At 39.8% G+C, this 20,978-nt stretch overlaps 1 protein-coding gene across 1 annotated transcript in view; it reads right to left on the bottom strand.

The window, feature by feature from the left end:
• Positions 1-7,123: 7,123 nt before the first annotated feature.
• The window catches only part of SLF2 (SMC5-SMC6 complex localization factor 2), a 31,700-nt gene continuing 17,845 nt past the window's right edge, over positions 7,124-20,978 (bottom strand). The window contains exons 9-20 of the mRNA XM_033149805.1: positions 20,162-20,264; positions 17,934-18,009; positions 16,706-16,847; positions 16,278-16,383; positions 15,050-15,226; positions 14,517-14,614; positions 14,322-14,406; positions 13,325-13,450; positions 11,722-11,799; positions 10,706-10,792; positions 10,209-10,277; positions 7,124-8,970 (exon numbers count right to left, since the gene is read on the bottom strand). Coding sequence (XP_033005696.1) covers positions 8,926-8,970; positions 10,209-10,277; positions 10,706-10,792; positions 11,722-11,799; positions 13,325-13,450; positions 14,322-14,406; positions 14,517-14,614; positions 15,050-15,226; positions 16,278-16,383; positions 16,706-16,847; positions 17,934-18,009; positions 20,162-20,264 — 1,192 coding nt within the window. The 3' untranslated portion in view covers positions 7,124-8,925. The remainder of the gene's footprint in view (positions 8,971-10,208; positions 10,278-10,705; positions 10,793-11,721; positions 11,800-13,324; positions 13,451-14,321; positions 14,407-14,516; positions 14,615-15,049; positions 15,227-16,277; positions 16,384-16,705; positions 16,848-17,933; positions 18,010-20,161; positions 20,265-20,978) is intronic.

Genomic DNA, 20,978 nt, shown 5'->3' with positions numbered 1-20,978 from the left:
AAAGGAAGACAGAGCTCCCATCCCTTTAACAGGCGTGTAGAGCAAATGTAGCTTTTCTCATCCCTGAATGAGAAGTTGAACCACCCAAAATTCCCTAGATAAATAAAAATGTGATTAAACCACGCAAAAAAAAAAAAAAAACCACCCACCCTCATGATGTTTGGAAAAGTTGGTCTTTATATATATCTGCATCCACGCTGCAGCTCTGGCTGGTTTACTCTCACATATTCTTAGCAGCACCCAACCCGCTCCCAGATCACTGAAAGTAAATCATTCTGTTCCTTCATCTCGTAAACAGGGGAAAGAGGCAAGAAAAAAATTGCTCTTCTATATACACTTCAGGGAACCGTAGAGTGTTGCTGGGGTGATTGGCACCAATCCAAGCACCAACTCTGGGCAAGGAGAAGTGAGCATGACGCTGAGGGTTTTTTTGTGTTTTTTTAATTGAACCATCTCATCAGCAACCTCACACTTCACCTTCCACAAGGCTCACCTTGCCCAGAAGTGATTCATTTTCTAAGAGTGAACTCACAGGAAGACGATGCAAAAATGTATAGCCTAGAAGGATGCTATTTTGATAACCAGTGTCCACAGGGCTCCCAGCCTAACAATGCCAACAGCAACTACATTTTCTCTTTGAGCCACATTTACCCCCTCCCCCCGGCTGTTCCATAGCCTGCGTGAATCAGTTATTTTCTATCTAAGAAAATAGGCAGTCTCTCGTTTATTGAAAACAAGCTTATAGTCCTCAGGGTTGCATGTGAAAGTTTGAGAAGGCCTTTGGGTAGTAACTGATGGAGGATTAGAATGTAGAAGGCGTTACAGCCTTCCTGAGGTTAAACATCTTTGCTCTTGAGAATGCTGAAACTGTAGTCCTATAGGGGTGAAAATATCCCCTCAGCTGACCTGCCCAGAACTGGCAGAGGGCTGAGGGAACAAAGCAAGGATTTTGTGTGTAGGGTTGCTGTTAAGGGAGTCAAACCATGTGAATGTGGTGTGTAATGTGTGAGGGCTTATCTTCCCTCTTCAGAACTTGGTCCTGCCTACCCACATGTAGGAAAGCCTTGACCATTCCCTGACCGACCTACAAATATGGCTTTCAAGGGGCAAAGCCTCCCCATCTCACAGGTTGAAAAGTAGCTATTCTCTGCATTTCAAGATCACAAATGAGAAAACATACTCAGAACTATATATAGGTGTTAATTATTTTAGCAGAAAGAAAAAGACACCTCAAGCATAACCTGTTGTGATTAACACCCGCTCTTCTTTCTCTTGTTGACTCAGATCGCCCTAACTCCTTCCTTTCTTTTTCTAATAAAGAGATGGGTTGCTCTTTTTGTGTTGCAAATGTTGTTGCAGAAGAAGAGCTAGACATGTCCAGACTGAAATTTTACTTATTTTATTATGTAAAATATATACACTGTTAGGATCACTCCTCCAGATGTTCTCACCTGCTTGTGTGAGAGCTGGAGACTGAAAGCATTTGATCTCGTCCCAGCTGGTAACAATCCAACACAGCAAGGGTGAATCTCACCCCACAACTAGGGCAGAGATTTATGCAATAAAATATACTGTAAGTACGTAAGTAAGTAAAACTTTAATACGGTCAAAGACCAGCAGAAAAATATACTGAAAAAACCTGCCCACTCTCCTGCTTTATCAGTCCACCTTCAAACTCTACAAATGCTTCAAGTTCTCTGGGTCCAAGCTAGATGTGTCATGGGGGAAATTTTGATCAGTGAAAACAGAGCAGGGGGAAGGATTAAGCCCCTAACTCATTGCATTTGTTTCAATCCAGTCAGCAACCTTCCGCAGCTCCTTAAAAGTGAAAAAGAGATATTGGGAAAGTTATAATAGACACATGGAAAAGACTGTGGGGGAGTGGGAAGGGGAGAAACTTAAATGGCAACTTCAGTTGAAACCAAATCTCATTTGGCCATAAGAGTTTGGATGAAGGAACCATCTACATAGAGAAACAACTGTCAAAGGGATTAAGCAGATCTCTACTTTCAAGGCTGTGTTAAGGGACTTAACAACCACACAATGGTGGCACTGGCTCTGGTCTAGGGATAGAGGCATCCGCCAATTTAAGTTTATCCGTTTTTCTATATTAAATTGTTTGCCACATTTCTGTATCAGTTTGCAGCCGATGTCCGGCTTCTTCAGAATGAGGCAGCAGAGACTGTGGTACCTATCAGATATATGGGTTTATTTATGCATATATACAATCTGAGCATAGGATGTGGGTGCTCACAGCATTTACACTCCCAGAGACCTTATCTCCCCTTCAGGTTTTCAGTTGCATAGAGCAACACATGTATCTGTCTGCAGCTCCCAGCATCCAGCTTTCAGTTCATAAACCCAACAACTGTCACTATTGTTCTACGCATTTGTTCTATGGCACAGAGCAACTTCTTTGGAGATACTAAATCATGGTACTTAACTAGCTCACCAAAGCCATTCTATTAAAAAAAGAACAGGTTTGACCAGCTTCCTCTTAGGCATTTTACCCCCAGATACCAGATCCCAAGAACTGGAAGGGAGCCCCCTCCCCTACAAACTCATAACAATGCATTTTGTTGCAATCAGTTTCCCCTCATATAATGCATTTGTTATTATTTCTGCAAATAAATGCATGTTTATGCTTGCTTCCTCTACTGCACACATTTCTGTATACATTTTCTGGTTGAAGAACAGCACTGCAAAACTCAGAACAGTGTGCATTTTGAAGGCTAGCTGCATCACATCTTGTTTGGGGAAGCGCAAATTTGGTGATTTCATATTGAAATTTTAACTGAACCAAACTTATCCTGCGTCTGCACTCTGGTCCACTCCACACTGGTAGTCAAAGGGCCATGAACATTTATCACTAGGCAACAGCTGCTGGGTACAGTTTGCTCAGCAGACAAAGCTGGATTTCCCCCCCAAGGATTGTTGCCAGGTGTACAAGAATTCTCATAGATATAGCAGAGCCAAAGGTTTCTTTACAAGGTACAAGAATCACAGAATTGTAGAGCTGGAGAATTCAGACTTACTCAGCCAGCGCTAATTTTGATGCCAACTGTTTTGGGGAGGCATCATTAACATAGAAATCTGGATGGGGCAGATTTTGGCTTTGGATTGTTTAAGACAGGTGGCTTCTATGAAAGTGAATGTAAACTGGCTTTCTCCCTGTTGAGGTTGCTTCCTGCTTGATGTTTGTGTCTCTCTCTGTTTAATACCTGGCTGAGGATCAACTGTTTTACAGATGTCTCCACCCCACCAAGATAAAGATTGTTAAAATATTTCTCTGGGCAGTATCTGGGAAAAGGAGAAGGGGAATTTGGTTCAAAAGTTTTCCAGTCAATAACATCTCCATGTTAGAAAAGGTAATCTGCCCTCCATTAACTTAATCTTTTTAAAGAATAATTCAAAAAGTATATAACACAGGTGTGAAGGGAAGGAAGCCAAGGAGAGCTCTGCTGGAGACATCACGTCCCACTCATGAACTTTTATCTAGGTCAGGGGTAGGCAACCTAAGGCCCAGGGTCCGGATGCAGCCCAATAGCCTTCTCAATCTGGCATGCGGACCGTCCAGGAATCAGTGTGTTTTTACATAAGTAGAATGTGTGCTTTTATTTAAAATGCATCTCTGGGTTATTTGTGGGGCATAGGAATTTGTTAATTTGTTAATCTTTACCTGCCTAGGCCCATCATCACATATGATGTCAGCTGAGAGGCCTGTAGGTTGCTGCCCATAACTGGTGTTCAAGTTCTTGTGCTCTGTGTTTATTTACATTGTTTATCACATTGTAAATTGCCCTGTGGCCTTTTGGTGAAGGGTGGTCAATACATAAAGAAGGCAGGAGAGAATTCTGAATGAAAAAGGAATGGCCCAGCTCATGTGTTATACATTCACAGCAGGAATCAGAAGTCCGGCCAGCTTTAGCCTCCTGTGTAAAAACAGCCTTGGTCTACAGCGAGCCTTTCTTGTTCATGAGAGCTGCTTGAGAGGCCAAATTCCTCTTGGCTCCAACTGCATTATCTACTCACCCTGTAATGAGATAATTAGCAGCTATGCAGAGTGGAGTCAGAACCTCACTCAGCTATTGGGTACAGTACTTCATTTTTTATACACTTCATTTCGAAGAGCACCGGCTGGCTGAAATGGGGAGACAATAGCTTCCTTCTTCACAGAAAGCCATTTAAATATGCTGTTTGATGCTGTTAAAAAGCAAATTATTTAAAAAAGCAGAGATGTAGGCTCTGAGCAGGTTTTGCAAACCTCCAATAAAGGTTAGGAGAAGGCACTTCGGAAAGCAAAACACACCATTTCAGTATGATGCTTTCAAGAAGTATCGGCTACCAAGAGATTGCCAAGGGATATGCTTCCTCTGGTGATGAAGGTTTGGATTAATGGACGTTCAGAGGGTTTGGATTAATGAAACAGATCTAAAATGCATTCAGCACTCCACGAGTATATGATGTGGTGGTACAGTTTAATTTATTACATTTAATATCTCACTGCCTGTTGCCTATTGCAGGTGTGCATATATGTGTCTATAAATTTCACAGACGAAAAGCTCACATATATAGACAACACAGGAAATGGAAGTGATTGGGAAGTCAGGATGGTGGTACACAGGCATTATTTTGGTCTTTGTTTTGCTACTCACCCAGTAATAATATGACCATGAGCTAAAGATAATAGGGTCTTTGTGCTCTTAACACCTGCGGGTATGGGGCGGTATACAAACAAACAATCTACATCAGAGGGAATGATAGCAGGTGCACATGTCCCTAGTTCTGCTGAAAATCAGTTTGTTTCACAGCTGTTAAAATATAGGGCCCCATCATCATAGGAAGTTGATTTGTACCAGGTTAGACTATTTGCCCATTTAGAGTAGAATTGTCTCTTGCAACTTGCAGCAGTCACAGGCAAAGGCCTTTCCCTGTTACTGGCTAACTGATCCTTTCAATTGGCAATGCCAAGGACCGAACCTCCTGGAACCTTTTCCATGCAGAGCACATGCTCTATCACTGACCTGGTGCCTGATCCACCATTTGCACTGGCAATGCCACCTATTTCCTCATTATGTGCCTTCCGACTGCATTCTATTAACACCAGGCAGGTATATTCGCTGTACTCTTTTCAGCACTTGCTAAAAAAAAAATTTTTTTACATATAATTTTTATTATTTTTATACTAAACTACTACAATAATACAATAATACTTAAACAAACATTTTCATACATTTTCCGTTTGGCTGTCAAGCCATGACTTCCGTCAGTCCCTTCAAATGGCTTTCTAATTTTTTTAACTTAGCATTATACTTCTTTAATCAACCATTGCTTACATTATCAAAAAAAAAAAGAAATTTCCCTTACTTTACTATCCTACTTACAATAATAGTTCTACACATTCACTACAAAACTTCTTGAAATCCTATTAACGTATTCAGATGTAAATTGTCTTTCAAATAATTCGTAAATTTTAACCAGTCTTTGATGAATTTCTGGTCCCGCTGCTCTCGGATTCTTCCCGTTAGTTTGTCCATTTCTGCATATTCAGTCAGTTTCACTGTCCATTCCTCTTTCGTCGGTAATTCTTCGTTTCCATTTTTGTGCTAGAAGCACTTGCTAACATTTTTAAGCAAGCCTACTTAGATATGTAGAATTCTGATATGCATTTTAATGAGGTCTTCAACTTATTGTCGATATTTTTTTAAAAAAAAACGTTTTTATTGGTAATGTCATTGTTTTATTCTTTTTGTAAACCACTTTGTTTTTTGTGTTTACAATCAAGCAGCATATAAACTTGAGGAAGCAAATAATGCATTGCCTGCCCTGCCTTTCATCTATACCATATTATCAGTAACTTCTGTGTAGCTAAGTATTTCTAGCAGGAACGTACTCTGGACAGCATCCTGCAGTTTGTTCCAATTTACAACCACAATGGGCTCTCATTTCAGATAACAAGACGACTTTTTTCAAATATTGAGCACACCATGGATAGAGGTAAGACAAACATCCTACCCTGCCTAAATGCTCTTTCTTCCGCATAAAATGAAAGAAAACTAAGTAATTTTTATTCAACCTTGATTCTTCCTTTTAGGAGAGAAGCAAATTTGAGATCATGAGCAACAGCACCACCTGGTGCTGCTAAATACAGCAAGATTACTGCTTCATGAAAGACAAGTTACAAGGCACATAGGAAATACTTTTCAAGGGTGACGGGTCTTGTGAGTCAGCACCCACAAAGCATAGTGCCCGAAATTGCTTTAGAACTGAGTTGCTGCTTCTCCAAAGGGGTCTGATGGCCATTTTGCCTTCAGCATTAGATGAAGCCATTTGTCTTCACATTCCCCACAGATGTAACGTGTGTGGCAACGCTTTCTCCAACTTTCACACCGAAGCCAGAAAGAAGTCTATGCAAAGCTTAGCGAATCAATATTTGGCCATCATATTCCTTTCCTAGGATTGCCATCAGCCAGAGGTAGATCTGCTCAGTGAAGTTTCACCCTTGCAAGCTTGTCACCTTTACAAATACAATCTCTTGGCATCATTTCTTTGCTAGAGTAATCTCTTACAATTAGAGAAAGCTCTGCCACAGAGTTTAAACAATGGAGCGACTCATCAGCATACAGGATAATGGAAAGGAGAATTATTTATAGAAAATCTGATACTACTTTTAATCCCATTAATCATTCTGTCTGGCATCACTAATTGCCTTGATGAGGCTTAACTGCCTCTGCAATTCTGAATAGCAGCAGTCTTTGCTGAGCTGCTGGAACCCTAATAATTACGACATTTCATCTTCAAATCCAGCAGGGAAGTGGGGGGCAGGAAAATACAATGTTGAGTAACATGTTTTTCAAGCAAAGACTAATGGGGAGGGGGGAGAGTGTGGCTGAGAAGCCAACTAATGACATTTCTATGCTTTGTAAAAAATGTAATTATTAAGCTAGGTACATGTACAATGGGAAACTACTGCAAGATGACAAGGTAGTATTTCTGCATTTAATCATTTAAGATGAGATGAGTGCTGCTGTACAGGCAAGGTATGATGCTCAGGATATGTTTTGCTTGAGTGTAAGGAATAATGCCTAAATTCATATTCACATAAATTTTAGAGACACACATGGTTATTTTATACTTTATTCTTACTCTTTTGTCTCATTAAAAAAGTGGTTAAATTGTGACATAGATAATTCCAAGTGTGTTTGAAAAGTAATACAAATAGTATCTCTTCATATAATACACAGATACAATAAAGTGGCAAAGAGAGAGCAGGCATATTTTGTACTTTATAAAATTAATGTGAAATGTTTATAAAAAGTTATACATGAGTATATTAAAAAGTACAAATGAACAACAAAGGAGGCTTTTAACTATAGGCCAGGATCCAGAGAGGTATGCACGGTGTGCAGGCACATTAGGGCGTTGCCCGTTTCTCTTCTCACTGTAGCCCCTGGCTGGAAAAGCTGCTCCTTTAGGTCAGAGGACCTTCCACAGTAGCTTTTGATGTAGTGCAAGGTGCTGCAGGTCAAAGAAAAAACGTCAGTGATGTCTCCTCCTGAGCAATCTCCTTGCACACAGGGCTCTCTGGACACTGGCTGTGGAATGCAGGGTCTGTAAAATACTCCCTGTTACAAAAAAAGAAATAAAAGAAACTAGTCCCCTTTGAGGTAGCATTTCCCACCCAACCTGTGGGATGTTGGGGTCCAACAAATTCTGAACAGCACTGAAAGTGTGAAATGTTTTAATATAAATTGAGCACAAACTTTCTCCCACTAAAATCAATGACAAAACTCCCATGGATTTAACAGAGCTGAACTGTCCCTTGACTAGTAGTCCATCTTGCTTTTTCAATCTATTTTGCATACTTCTGCTTAAAATGGATAAATAGGATTAAACACAATGCCAAAAGTGTCTCCTCGTAAAAAATCAATTATCTTAGACTTATATTATCTCTACTTCTTTATATTTACATTTTAATTTCTGTTATGATCGCTAACAATTTGTTTATTCACATTTATGGCAGTGCAAGCATTCAGAAAATCTCTCTCTCTCCTTATATTTATTGGCATTAAGACTGAGATGCCCGTGAAATATTCAGATCTACACATAAGTCACATATAGTATCTATAGTGGCATGACCAGGAGAATAAACTCTTCTTTGAATTTATACACATTTCCAAACAAATTAACTCCCCTAGACTATTCACTAACAGATCTTTTGTATTAGCATGTAATTTTTATGCATAGTCTAAAACCAAGTATGAACTGTCATTAATCTTTTTAACTTCCTTGAAAACTTAAAACTGGGCTCACTAGGTCGAGTTTACAGACACCCGATTGCTTAGGCAGCTGAATGTGTCTACAGGTGAAAGGCTGCAACACTTGGTACACTTACTTTGAAATAAGCTCCAAAGGAACCAATGAGATTTGTTTCAAAGTGAATAGAGGACTGTAGCTCAAGTGTTTTCCCCATCACTTTCTAAACACAAGGGTCACTTTAGCACTTCCTCCCCATTCCAAAACAAATACAGTGGTTTCTAAACTTTGCTTCACTGTAGGAAATATACAGTCCTGTCCTTTGGCAAAACGCAACAGAGATATTAGAATAGTTCTATTTTATAGTAACAAGCATGCCAAAAAAATAAAAACTACCCTTACTTTTAAAAATATTAACTCTTTATCAAATCCATCAAAACAGGATAAGACATTCTTCTTACAAGCAGTAAAAAGCTGCTTTCCCAATGTTAAAAGATTCTTAATTACAAACGTTGTTCAGTTAAGTTATTAGGGAAGGACAAAGTAAAAATCATGTAAAATATGCGGAAGTGATATCCAGATTACTGTCATTGTTCTTCTTAGGCCACACTGTAGTCTTCATCCTTTTATTTTCTTGGCCATACTGTTCATTTTGAAATTCACTTCAATCTATCCATTTGAAGACTCTGGGACCCAAAAATCATGAATCTGCCCCTAAGATAAAAATAAATTGAACTTCAAAATCGGTTTAGACCAAATAACAAAACTTTAGTTAATTCAATAGCAGCCCTATATAGGTCCAAAGACACATATGTACAGATAACTTGCAACTTACGCACATTTAACTTGTGCACATTCAGCTTTATGTGCTTGGCAAAAATACTAAAAAGAAATAAAACAGAGGTGGAAAGGGGGTGGGTGTCCAGGAATTTTTTTTGCCACTTCCACTTGCAACTGAACTCAATGTTTTGACTATACGTGATTTTGGCTTTACATACTATCCCCAGAACGTATCTCCAGCATAAGTTGAGAGTCAGCTGTATGTGTAGTATGTCTGTGTATATGTATCTATATATTCTAGCACCTGAAAATAATACAATAGTCCTCTTCTGTTTATGCTTGCTCTCTCTGTGGCATGCTACCTCTGAATCTAGGTTTCACATAGCCATCATTGATTAATAGCCAATGACAGCTTTCTTCTCCTTGAATCAGTCCAATTCTCTTTTAATGACCACTACCACACACTTTAATTCATACCATAGAAATGCTTCATTTTGCTTGTCCTAAACCTAATGCATGGGACGCGGGTGGCGCTGTGGGTTAAACCACAGAGCCTAGGGCTTGCCGATCAGAAGGTCGGTGTTTCGAATCCCCACGATGGGGTGAGCTCCCGTTGCTTGGTCCCTGCTCCTGCCAACCTAGCAGTTCGAAACCACAAAGTGCAAGTAGATAAATAGTTACCGCTCTGGAAGCGGCTTAGTCATGCTGGCCACATGACCCAGAAGCTGAATGCTGGCTCCCTCGGCCAGTAAAGCAAGATGAGCACTGACCTAATGGTCAGGGGTCCCTTTACCTTTTTAAACCTAATGCAAATAAATTCCACTGGGTGGCTCTGGGGGGAGATGCATGAACCCCTTGCTCATTTTTGTTGCACTAATTTGTTTCTGTAGCCAATGTGTTACACTTCATTCTTGAATAATATTCCAGGCTGTTACAGAATGGGGTGTGTGTGTGTAATGCATGCTACATACCCCTCAAGCATTATTTTGACATCCAAACTTCTATTAGCTAATCTATAGAGTTGCTCACCTGTTAGAAGAGCAAACTTATTCATTATAACATGCCACAAAGACACCCTTCCACAAGTCTGTGTCATTACCATTACATTGAAGTCTTACAATATTTCTGTAAATCACATAGCAATGTGAAAAGCTGTTTTAACAGCATAGTACCTGAGTAAGCCGAGAACTGTGAATCATTTGTTGCCATTTGCTGTATGTTCTGGCAACTAAGTCTTTTACCTAGAAAGAGAAAACAAACTGATTGAAACCAATTGGGGGAAAGGATGCTTAAGGGTGCAATCCTAAATACCTGGGAGTAGGCATCATTGAACACAGTGGGGCTTACTTCTGAGTACACAGATGAATCAGATACCTAGGGCTTACATCATCATCTGCTTCAACCTTATTCTCATCAGACCTAAAAATGCAGGACTGAAGTGCACTCTTGAAATTTAATAAAAGTGTGATAAGCAGCCATGAAATTCGCATTCAGAAGTCCACAAAAGAAAATCTATGCCCGGGCCAAGATAGGATGTTGGAGTAATGGAAGCAAACTCCTCAAATGTGCAAGGTTACTCATATTTTACTGCATATAAGGAAGGGGGAGCAGAGAGAACCTCACAATGACTCTTACTTTCTGAGGATTAAAAAAGTACAAGACTACCCACCTTAGTTTTATAGAACAGTCTAACATCTTCTCTAATATCACATTTTACATGTTTTTCCAAAGCAGTGCAGAGTTTCACCAGCCATTCCTAAATGTGAGATTAAAAGGGTTAATTTTCTCCTGACCAAATGTAAGGGGATCTTATGGGCTCTCCGCAAAGAAAGGCTGGAACCCTAATGGGTACATATATACAGGAATTTATTATGTACAAAAGAAAACAACAGAGTCCATGGTACGCACGACTTGTCAGTCTGACTCAGATCCCGGGAGTGCCCCCTTCCGAGATCGCTTCCAACATAGTAATCTTGGGACAGCAAGTCTCTGCCTCTCTTCCCTGCGCTTGGCACTTCTGCGCATCTACAGTGGAGGAGCTGTTACCTCCCCTTACATCCCAGAGCTGCTTAAGTGGCGCCTAGGCTCTTTAGGGCTGGGCTGGAAAGCCCTAGCACCACCTGGCTCTCCTCCTGCTCACCTCCCCACTCAGCTCTTTGCTGCTCCCTGGTACCAAATGTGTAAATACTGGGGAAAGCATTTCAAAGTGACATCTTCCCTAAAACTCATTATCTACATTTTCAGTAACAGTATGATTTTAAAAATATAAGGTGTTACTTAGAGAGTTATAGTTACATCCTATCTTTCCAATTATAAAAATCTGTAAGGTGACCAGGAAACTAACAATTTGAACAATAAACACCCCCAAAATAGGCTGTGTATTGGGGAAGGGTATCCTACACTATATAGGGCTTTATTGCACCTAGAAAGAAACTAGGAACCCATGTAACTAAAATGGTTAAAATGTTTACAGAAGATACTGAGCCTTCATGAGCACAGTTAAATCGAAAAGCAAACCTTTTACCTTGATGAGGAATGTAACCCCAGCCAAAAACAGTAGACCACCATTTCCATGAATTTGTAGTATAAGCACATACACACTAACTTTAATTTATTTCACACCATTTTAGTATCACTTGATTGTATTACAATCTCTAAGTGGTTTACAAAAAATCAATTACTTACCCTGTGATTAGAATTTGTAACCTCAGAATTGCTAGCTTCCCTGACCAAGTGAAGAAGAACATAGGCCAGATAGTATGCCTAGAAAATGAATAGAAAGTATTAAGCCTAGCTCTTAGGAGTAAGGATGTTGCCAACTTCATTGAGGGGAAAAACAATCAGTTTTCACAAAGAAGGCAGTTCAACTTTTGCAGATGCTCAGTGAAAACTGAACAGCCTATACATCTGAGTGTGTTTACCACTGCTTTTAAAAATAGCACTGAGATTCAAAAATTACCAAAGTATATCAACAATGTAAGATTACAGCAGATTTACACATTCTGCTCTTAGTAGTCCAATACTTGTGTCTTACCCCTTTCAACTACCCACACATCAATATAAATTGATTAAGAACTGATTCTTAGCAGCAGGTGAAGGAACAAAAATCAGCAAAACCTTGTAAGATAAACCAAGAGTTAGGTGCAAATATGCCCAGACAAGTAAATCAGTTCGTTCACCATTTTTTGAGCAAACAAATTGCACAAATATGGGGCATTTACATAGGTATTTGCATCTATAATACCAGCTTGCAATAAAGAGTCTATGTGTAGTGTGAAAGGCATGTTCCTAGAATGAGAGCAATTAGTGTTTGCTGAAGCCGTAAGTTGTATAGAACGCATTTACAACAAAACCTAAGCAGACGAGTCTATTATAGCAAAAAGTTGTATCACACATACTGCCAATCCCCCCCCCCCAACAACACACAAACTGGCATCCAGGGTACCACCTACATGGTGGTCACATGTGAACCAGCCTTTGGTAGTATTAAGGACAATTTCCATAATACAGTTGTGTTTAATGTGACTTTGGTGAATAAACAAAATGAGTAGGCAATAATAAGCCTTTTCTTTATTGTGGCTTTAGGGCTTGCTGCAATACAAGAAAGCTTATTAACACAGCCCAGTCTATACCTCTTGATAGGTCACATCCCAAAAGTAGGCTTACAAGGCAATATTGTATAGTGCAACATAGGGGAGCTCTCGTACTGGACTGTTCCACAAGCTGGAGGAATCAGCACCTATGTCAATCTAGATATCTGGGCACTCATTTTAGCAGCACAAGACACTGCTGGGAAGAGTGACTGAAGCATTTGTTGTTATCTGGAGTTCACTTTTGGCTCTAAATGTGAATCAGTTTGATCTTGAGAGAGACACATTTTTAGGTAGAGTCTAAAACATGGACAAACTGTCCTAATAATTTCTAAAATGAGATTCGCTAAGATAAGCAGTATGTTCTCTGCTGATCTGCTCAGGAGCCTTGTTGATCTGCTGTGGTCAGAGCAAAGAACTTGGAGCATATTATATTATTCTACCCGAAAGGGTAATCAATACAATAAAAAAGTTGTAGCTCCACTGCACGCACGCACGCACACACACACACACACACACCTTAGCCCTTTCTCTTTTCTCATCCATTCACTTCATCCCACCTTGCCAATGCTTGCCTTCTGAGATATGAGCATCTCGTATACACAAATAACCAACACACTCAATGCCCATCTGGTTCCCAGCCTGCCTTAAGTTTGACCCTGGGACCCTGCTTTTCCAGGAATGGTGTCTGAGATTACCTCTGGTTCATATTGACGAATAAAAGACTCTTCTTTAAGACCATCATGGTGTTCCACTGTCTCAGATATTCTCTTTAACAGATTTGAAGGTTTCATATTCACTAGTTCTTTACACAGAAGTGACATCTATGTAATCCCAGGAAGAAGAGGGTGGGGGGAGAAACAGATTAGAGAGGAGCACAGCTTACTAATACTTCCTGGCTTTTGGCACCATTAAGAGGAGCAAGCCTAAATCATTTATAAAGACAAAAGTCTGGAGGATAATTAATGTATGCGATCTCTCCCAAATTTTTATTCATGCTCATGGATCCTGAGAATTCTTGGGTTCTAGTTTACTTTGAAGTTATATGAATCAAGACAAACATCTTCTTGGGAGTCATCGAGAATGAGAGCAGGAAGGATAGTAATAGCAAGCAGAGTCAAGTTGTACTGATGAGCAGCAGCTCTGGGTGCTAATCCAAACAAGATGGGAGCACATAATTTGAGTTTATTTTATCAAGAAAAGTGATGGCACACATTTTAAAAATAGAATAAAAATACCAAGACAGCACTGAAGCAACTCAAAAGCTTGCAGAGGAACAGCAGCAGCATGTTCAAAATAGATTAGAGAGGATTTCCCTTAGAACTGATGGATGCTGAAGTCAGCCTCTAAAGAGCAGGAGGAGCTGGACACAATTTGGAACAAACACCTCTTTTAGTCTGCAACTTCAAGAAGGCAGCCATAGGATTGGTAAGAGCTAAAATACTGTCCCTGAATGAGGGGAGCCTAGTTATCTCTATGTAATTAGCAAAAACTAGGTTTCCCTTGTTTACAAAAAGGAATATAAAAGGAAAAAGGGGTTGAAAGAAAGAAGAGTTCTTCTGGGATTTTATGCCCTCCCAAGGAAAGGCATGCAAGCTGCTTGGAGAGTTAAACAGTCAATGAAGATCATGGATTAGTGGAATAAAGATAACTCTTAAGAACTCAATATATTAATAAAGCGAGTTTGTACAGTACCTGCTGGTCATGGCTTTTGGGTATTTTCACATGGGTTTTAAGAAGCTTCAAGATTACTACCAAGCTAAGATGCCTTCTTACTTGTCTGAAACGATAACATTTACCAGTAAATAAAGATTATTTTCTACAATGTAGTGGTTTCTCTGTGTGTTTTGAAGTGACATGCAGAGTGAACTGTATTGCAGTGAGGCTTACCTTCCTCGTGTCATCCAGTTTGGGACAAACTGAACCAGCCATAAGAGATCATGATGGTGGCTGGACAGGTAGCTTATTGCAAGGCATAACTCAGGCATCTTACAAGCAAGACAAGAGAAATAGTCATTAGTAGAAATTAAGAGCAACTGCAAAAAAATCTAAAAGTATCAATACACTGCACACAAGAGTCAATGGCTTTCCTTTAATAATGGTATTCCAATTAATAAGTATTCCACATGTTATGGGATACAGTAATGTGCTCTTGTAATATCTATGCTTACTTTTGAGATAAAAATTGGTTACCATGTTATCTTCACATCTACTACTTCTTAAACAAAAAAGAATATTTCCAATCAGTATCTCCAATACATGTAGTATTTATCAGCAAACGATTGGAATTTTAAAGTATTATATTTCTTTTAGACCTCAACCAAAGCAGGAATTCCCTCAAGGGAAACACTACTTCTGAAGGTTTTTGCAAAATTAAGCTAAATTTTACACAGATTTCACTAAAGACTTATTGATGCAGTTACCTTGGTATCCCACTCTCTGATATTTTCCAGTAGTTTTATAACAAGGCACTCCAAGTCCACTAGGGGAAATTGTTTCAGCTCTTTTGCCAAACTCAGTTTAAGCAGCAGCAACAGCAACATAAATATTTCTTTGTCCGTGTAACCTTCTGGGTACATGCTTAAACAGAGCCGCAGAAACTTAAGGGGAGAAATGAGATGATAATGACTTTAGAAGTTTAAGCAATACTGAATCTGACTTCAGTTGCATATTACAAGCGCAGACAGTGTTTATTCCTTTGATGTGAAACTTGCTAGTTTTGTCTGTCCTTGAACCTATCAGGGGTAAATTTCTGCTAACTACCAGCACAGGTGGTGCTGTGGGTTAAACCACAGAGCCTAGGGCTTGCCGATCAGAAGGTCGGCGTTTCGAATCCCCACGATGGGGTGAGCTCCCGTTGCTCGGCCCCTGCTCCTGCCAACCTAGCAGTTCGAAAGCACATCAAAGTGCAAGTAGATAAATAGGTACCGCTCCGGCGGGAAGGTAAGCGGCGTTTCCCTGAGCTGCTCTGGTTGGCCAGAAGCAGCTTAGTCATGCTGGCCACATGACCCGGAAGCTGTACGCTAGCTCCCTCAGCCAATAAAGTGAGATCAGCGCCGCAACCCCAGAGTCATCCGCGACTGGACCTAATGGTCAGGGGTCCCTTTACCTTACCAATAAGAAACAGACTGCTCATTGAAAGAAAGCTCTTTTTTTAAAAGCTTTAATAGTCAAGATCAACCAGCTACTTATTCTGTTTACAGCTGGATTGACAGCTGCTGGTCAGAGGGTATCATCAGTGTTATCTTCAGTTCTCTCTCTCTCTCTCTCTCTCTCTCTCTCTCTCTCTCTCTCACACACACACACACACACACACACACGGCACCATATTACAAAGAGTAAGCACTTTGGACAGCTAAATTTAGTACTTTTTAGCCCCACTGATTTCAACAGAATTAAGTGGATGGCTAAATTTCTCATCCTTAAGCAAGAAATGCTTAACTTAAGCAGATTGTACTTCCTATTTTAAGTACCTTAGAAGGATATATTGCCCATAACTGTTTTTTGTCACTACACAAATGTTTTGCTTCACAACTGGAACTACCTGCACAAGTGAATCATGACTATCACCAGCAATCACCACATATGCTTCTCATACACAAGAGAACTTTCAAAAACAGGAAAAGGAGTGTGGGGGTGTCTCTCTCTCACCTTGGACATATTGCAAAGGTTGGTGTCTATTAGATGAAAGATAGGAATCGAGTTTCCAAAGATGTCTCCACTTGCTTTTTTCCGTATAGTCTCACGCATTTCAGATCTAACAAAAAAAAGGAGTTCCCCCATTAAATTTATTACACTTTGGCAAAACAAACTACTCTAGAAAGCTCTACCTTGGCACATTTGTAGGACATTATAGAACATAAAACTAAGAATGTTATTTAATTTGAATCTACATCTTGAGGTCTCAGGACAGGAAAATATGTATCAGGAGACAAAAATAAAATAAAAGCACAGCATGAAATCCCTACTTAAATGCAAACCACAGAAACATGCTAATCCGAACCCTACAGAAGTGGCAAGTATTTCTAAAGTTCCCTAATGGATCCATTGAAAAAACTGGTATGATGCTAAACACTTACATTATATCATCCTCAGAAAAGGTAGGTTGAAAATCTTGCAGAGGAAACAGTGCACTGAAAGGAACACCCATATTTAGTAGCACAGTTGCTATATCAAATATTGATGGAATCCATGGTCTTGGCTGGTCGTTGCTAGCTGAAGCTGCAGAGAGATAACACTTGGCCATTTATTCCCGAACCAGAGGAACAGAAAGCACAATGAGCATACCAGTGCTAATGTATGGAGTTCCCTCAGACATGAGCTCTGCTTTAAGTAGTTTATGAAGATAGTGGAGGAGACTCAATAGCATTAAGTAAAGAGCACAATGCGACTTGAGCATGGTATGTTCTTTGGGACACTGTAGTTGTGTTTTCTAAGGCAAAGGGTACTATTTTAATAATTTCCCACCACTCTTGTACATCTGTGCTACACAAGCATAATCATCTTCAAAGCAGCAAATAAGCTGTCAGTGTGATTAACCTGGGAAAGATGGCAGAAAATATATAAGTGTATCGACACAGAAAAGATACAGAAATATTTATATAGTCTGTACTGGTCATGGTCTCGTAATATAGTTTGTTTTTTATCTCAATTTATCATGACAAACAACATTTGATTTCCTTGTAAATGCACATCCTCATCCCCACATGGACTTAATAGCTCTACTGCTACTTCAATGGTAAGTATTCTGTACCAGAAGAAGGGTGTGTGAACAAGGCTTAGGGTGAGATCCGACAACTGACATTTGGTTGCTGAGGAGGCCTTATGTGGCAATTTAGATGCTGCTTAATTGGTGAAGAGGAAGGCTCCCCAGCATGCCCGTAGAAAATGCAGCCTGAAACAGGGTATTCCAGGGACAGCTGGGGATTTACAGAATCCTAAAACCCCTCATTCCCAATACTCTCTCAAAAGCTATCCAAGCCCTAGAGCTGGCAGGTTAATTCTTTCCCATCTATCACAACTGGAAGGAAAATGGCAGAAGAAAAATTAAGAAAAGCAGGCCTTCCCACCATTCCCTGATCAGTGAGCCAGAAGGGCTTGGGAAGTGGCAGAATCTTCATCACCACATTGTTGTGCCTAACAAGGAACCTTGTGAGCCACATTAAAGTAAACATAATTCTATTAGATGGTAAAACAACCAAATTGCATTTGAATGAATTATGTGAAAAGTGAGAAGACTGTTGCAGGACTTTGTGTCAATGTGTAAAAACTACAAGTTCTTCCTGAAGTTTAGCTTCAAATACTCACCATTTTTAATTGTTAATGACATCAACATATCCAAAATCTTTCTTGACAATGAAATGTCTGGATGAACTGACATCATCTGTTTAATTGAAACAAAACTGAAGGTCATCTAAGACAATTAGAACTTTTGCATATTCAGTATTCTTGCATTATGATGAAGAATTACTGAAATACAGTACAAATGCCATCTGATGTGCCAGAAATGTGAATCAGTCTTACTAGCTAAGAATAGTGTTGATCAATGCAAATATGAATAACCATTGCTGCTCTAGTTTTGGTCTTTTAAATATTCTTCCAATTTGCTGTACAAGGGGGAAAGCGAAGGCAGCACTCTTAAATCCTTGACTTCTAAACTGAAAGATATCCTGGGTATTTCCTGGGGACAAGTATTCATGCCCATAAAGTATATACATAATGATTTTAAGAAGTTAAGTGTAAGCTTGAGAGAAAGGACAAGAGAGTGGGAGAGAATAATATGCTAACTTTTTTTAAAGGAATGGATGGCAGAAAATACCTGCTCACAGAGTAAAGCTAAATGGAATCATTTGACAATTTTCAGATATACATTAGCTAAAGGTGTATTTGATAGCATATTACAAAGTCACACACTTCTAAGAAGAACTTATTTCAATGCAAGAACTGAAAGGTAATGGTGCTCTAGTGTCTGTCACTGGTTGGGAGATCATTTAGGGAAGTTTTTAATTTGTGACTCTGTATTGTATTTTGATTGTTGGAGGCCGCCCAGAGTGGCTGGGGAGACCCGGCCAGATGGGCGGGGTATAAATAATAAATTATTATTATTATTATTATTATTATTGGGAGGTTGCATCTCCTCTTGCACAGGAAGGGTATGATAGCAATGGGAAGACCAGCCTGGCCACAGAATGAGCAGCTGATGGGAGCTCGCTTTACTTTACCAGCCAAATAGAACTCTGTTCCAGCCACCTGTTTCTCTGGGATAACAAAAGGAAAGGAAGCTGTGGATTCTGCTACAAATTTGCGTATAATCAAAAAGTGGGGCATAAATCTTTAAACAAAACTGCACAGATGCAATTCTGCCAGATCTGCAAGTGTTAAGAGAGCCATCCTAAAAAGACTACAGCCAAACAGAATATTCTCATTTTTACCTTCCTATTTAGCTCACGTACCTCCAATCTATCTACAGTGGTACCTCAGGTTACAGACGCTTCAGGTTACAGATGCTTCAGATTACAGACTCCGCTAACCCAGAAATAACGCTTCAGGTTAAGAACTTTGCTTCAGGATAAGAACAGAAATCATGCTCTGGCGGCGCAGCGGCAGCCGGGAGGTGCCATTAGCTAAAGTGGTGCTTCAGGTTAAGAACGAATTAAGTTCTTAACCTGAGGTACCACTGTACTGTGAGGGCTAAGGAAGTTCAAATCACAAAACTTTCTTTTGCAAAAGGAGTTAAAGTTTGGCTTTTTTAGAGATGTCTGAAGTCAACCATATAACAGTCTATTTCATCCCATGTCTTCCCTTGTGTTTTGGTATGGCAGTAAAGATACAATAGGCTTTCAAATCTGATCCCCTTTCCTGGGGAGAATACAGCTTTGGTGTACAGAGTCAAACCTTGGCTCCCGAACGCCTCCATTCTGGAATGTTTCAGCTCCCGAACGCCAAAAACCCGGAAAGGAATGCTCCGGTTTTAGAACGTTTCTCAGAAGCTGAACATCTGACACGGCTTCTGCTTGAGTGCAGGAAGCTCCTTCAACCAATCGGAAGCCGCACCTCGGTTGTCAAACATTTCTGAAGCCGAAAGGGCTCCTGGAACAGATTAGGTTCGACAACTGAGGTTTGACTGTACTTATGGCATCCTTCCTAGGACTCATGAAATAGTGCCAGTATGGAGAGAAATAATAGCCTGGAGGTTGCTGGCAGTGCAGAGAGAAGAGGTAAGCAAGTGATCAACATGAAATGCAAGGCATTACACATTTCTGACATTAAGTGGCTAATTTAAGTGTGCTCACACTTCCTAAACTAGATAGGAGTTAATGCAGAATGAATTGTAACTGAAGAATTATTTTATATGCCCGCTCTCTAATTCTCAGGATTTACCAACAGCTCATGCTACAAGAACCAGGGAGTGTGTGCATGCAGAACATGAGCAATCTAGAAAGCTAAACTGTAAGGTATAAACTAATTGAAGTTCAGTCTAATAAGGCTTCCAGATTCATGATATCCAATGCAACATCAAATAAGATGCATCTTACCCGAAACATCCATTTTAAAATGGGAACAGGACATGGAGAACTGTGGTAAGCTGAAAGAAGCAAGCCTTCAGAGATTACAAAAAGCTGCTGTGTTATTCCAGATCTGCAGAAAGAACCACCAAGAATCACTTTAATGTTTTCAAAGTTAACCTGTGTATTAAAACTCAGATTTAAAGAACCATGCCTGAAACAATAAAAACTATCAGATATAAGGAAACTAAGGGTGGGATTCACCTAATCGGCCCCTCCAGTGGCAGCCCTGCAAAAGGATTTCTGCTTCTCCAGTGGTGCTTCCCCCTCCTTCCCCACAAATTGGTTCAGAGGGGTCAGGAGAAACCCCCCCCCCCAACAGCATTTGGGGGAGAAAAGGATTGTTCCATCTGGCAAACTGCAATGCTTGCACAGACTGAACCACAAGAGGACAACGTTGAATTCTACCCAATAACAGAGGCTTTAACAGGAGAATTGCAGCCTCATTTGAGAGACTCGTAGGAAATTCTTGCACAAGCATATGATGGCCAACTACTGCTGCCTTTGCTAACAGAATGACATATTATGCAGGTGATGCTTAAGCCAAATCAGAATCAAGAATAACTAGGCTTGTTGAAAAGTGGTACACAATATTTTTCATGACTAAAAGGTAAACTGATCACTTAAAAAAATATTATGTTTTTTGAAAGAAAAAAATATATACATAGAAAACATAGAAATTTCAAACATTAAAATACAGAGTTCTTTCTAACCCTTAGACCTCCTTCCCTCCCTCCATAGGTTGCATCTTTAAGATTATATTTACTGCATCTTTACTCTTATCTAA

This window comes from Lacerta agilis, chromosome 5 (genome assembly GCF_009819535.1).
Source record: "Lacerta agilis isolate rLacAgi1 chromosome 5, rLacAgi1.pri, whole genome shotgun sequence".
In the NCBI taxonomy this organism is placed as follows: domain Eukaryota; kingdom Metazoa; phylum Chordata; class Lepidosauria; order Squamata; family Lacertidae; genus Lacerta; species Lacerta agilis.
This window is presented reverse-complemented; position numbering and strand designations above follow the sequence as displayed.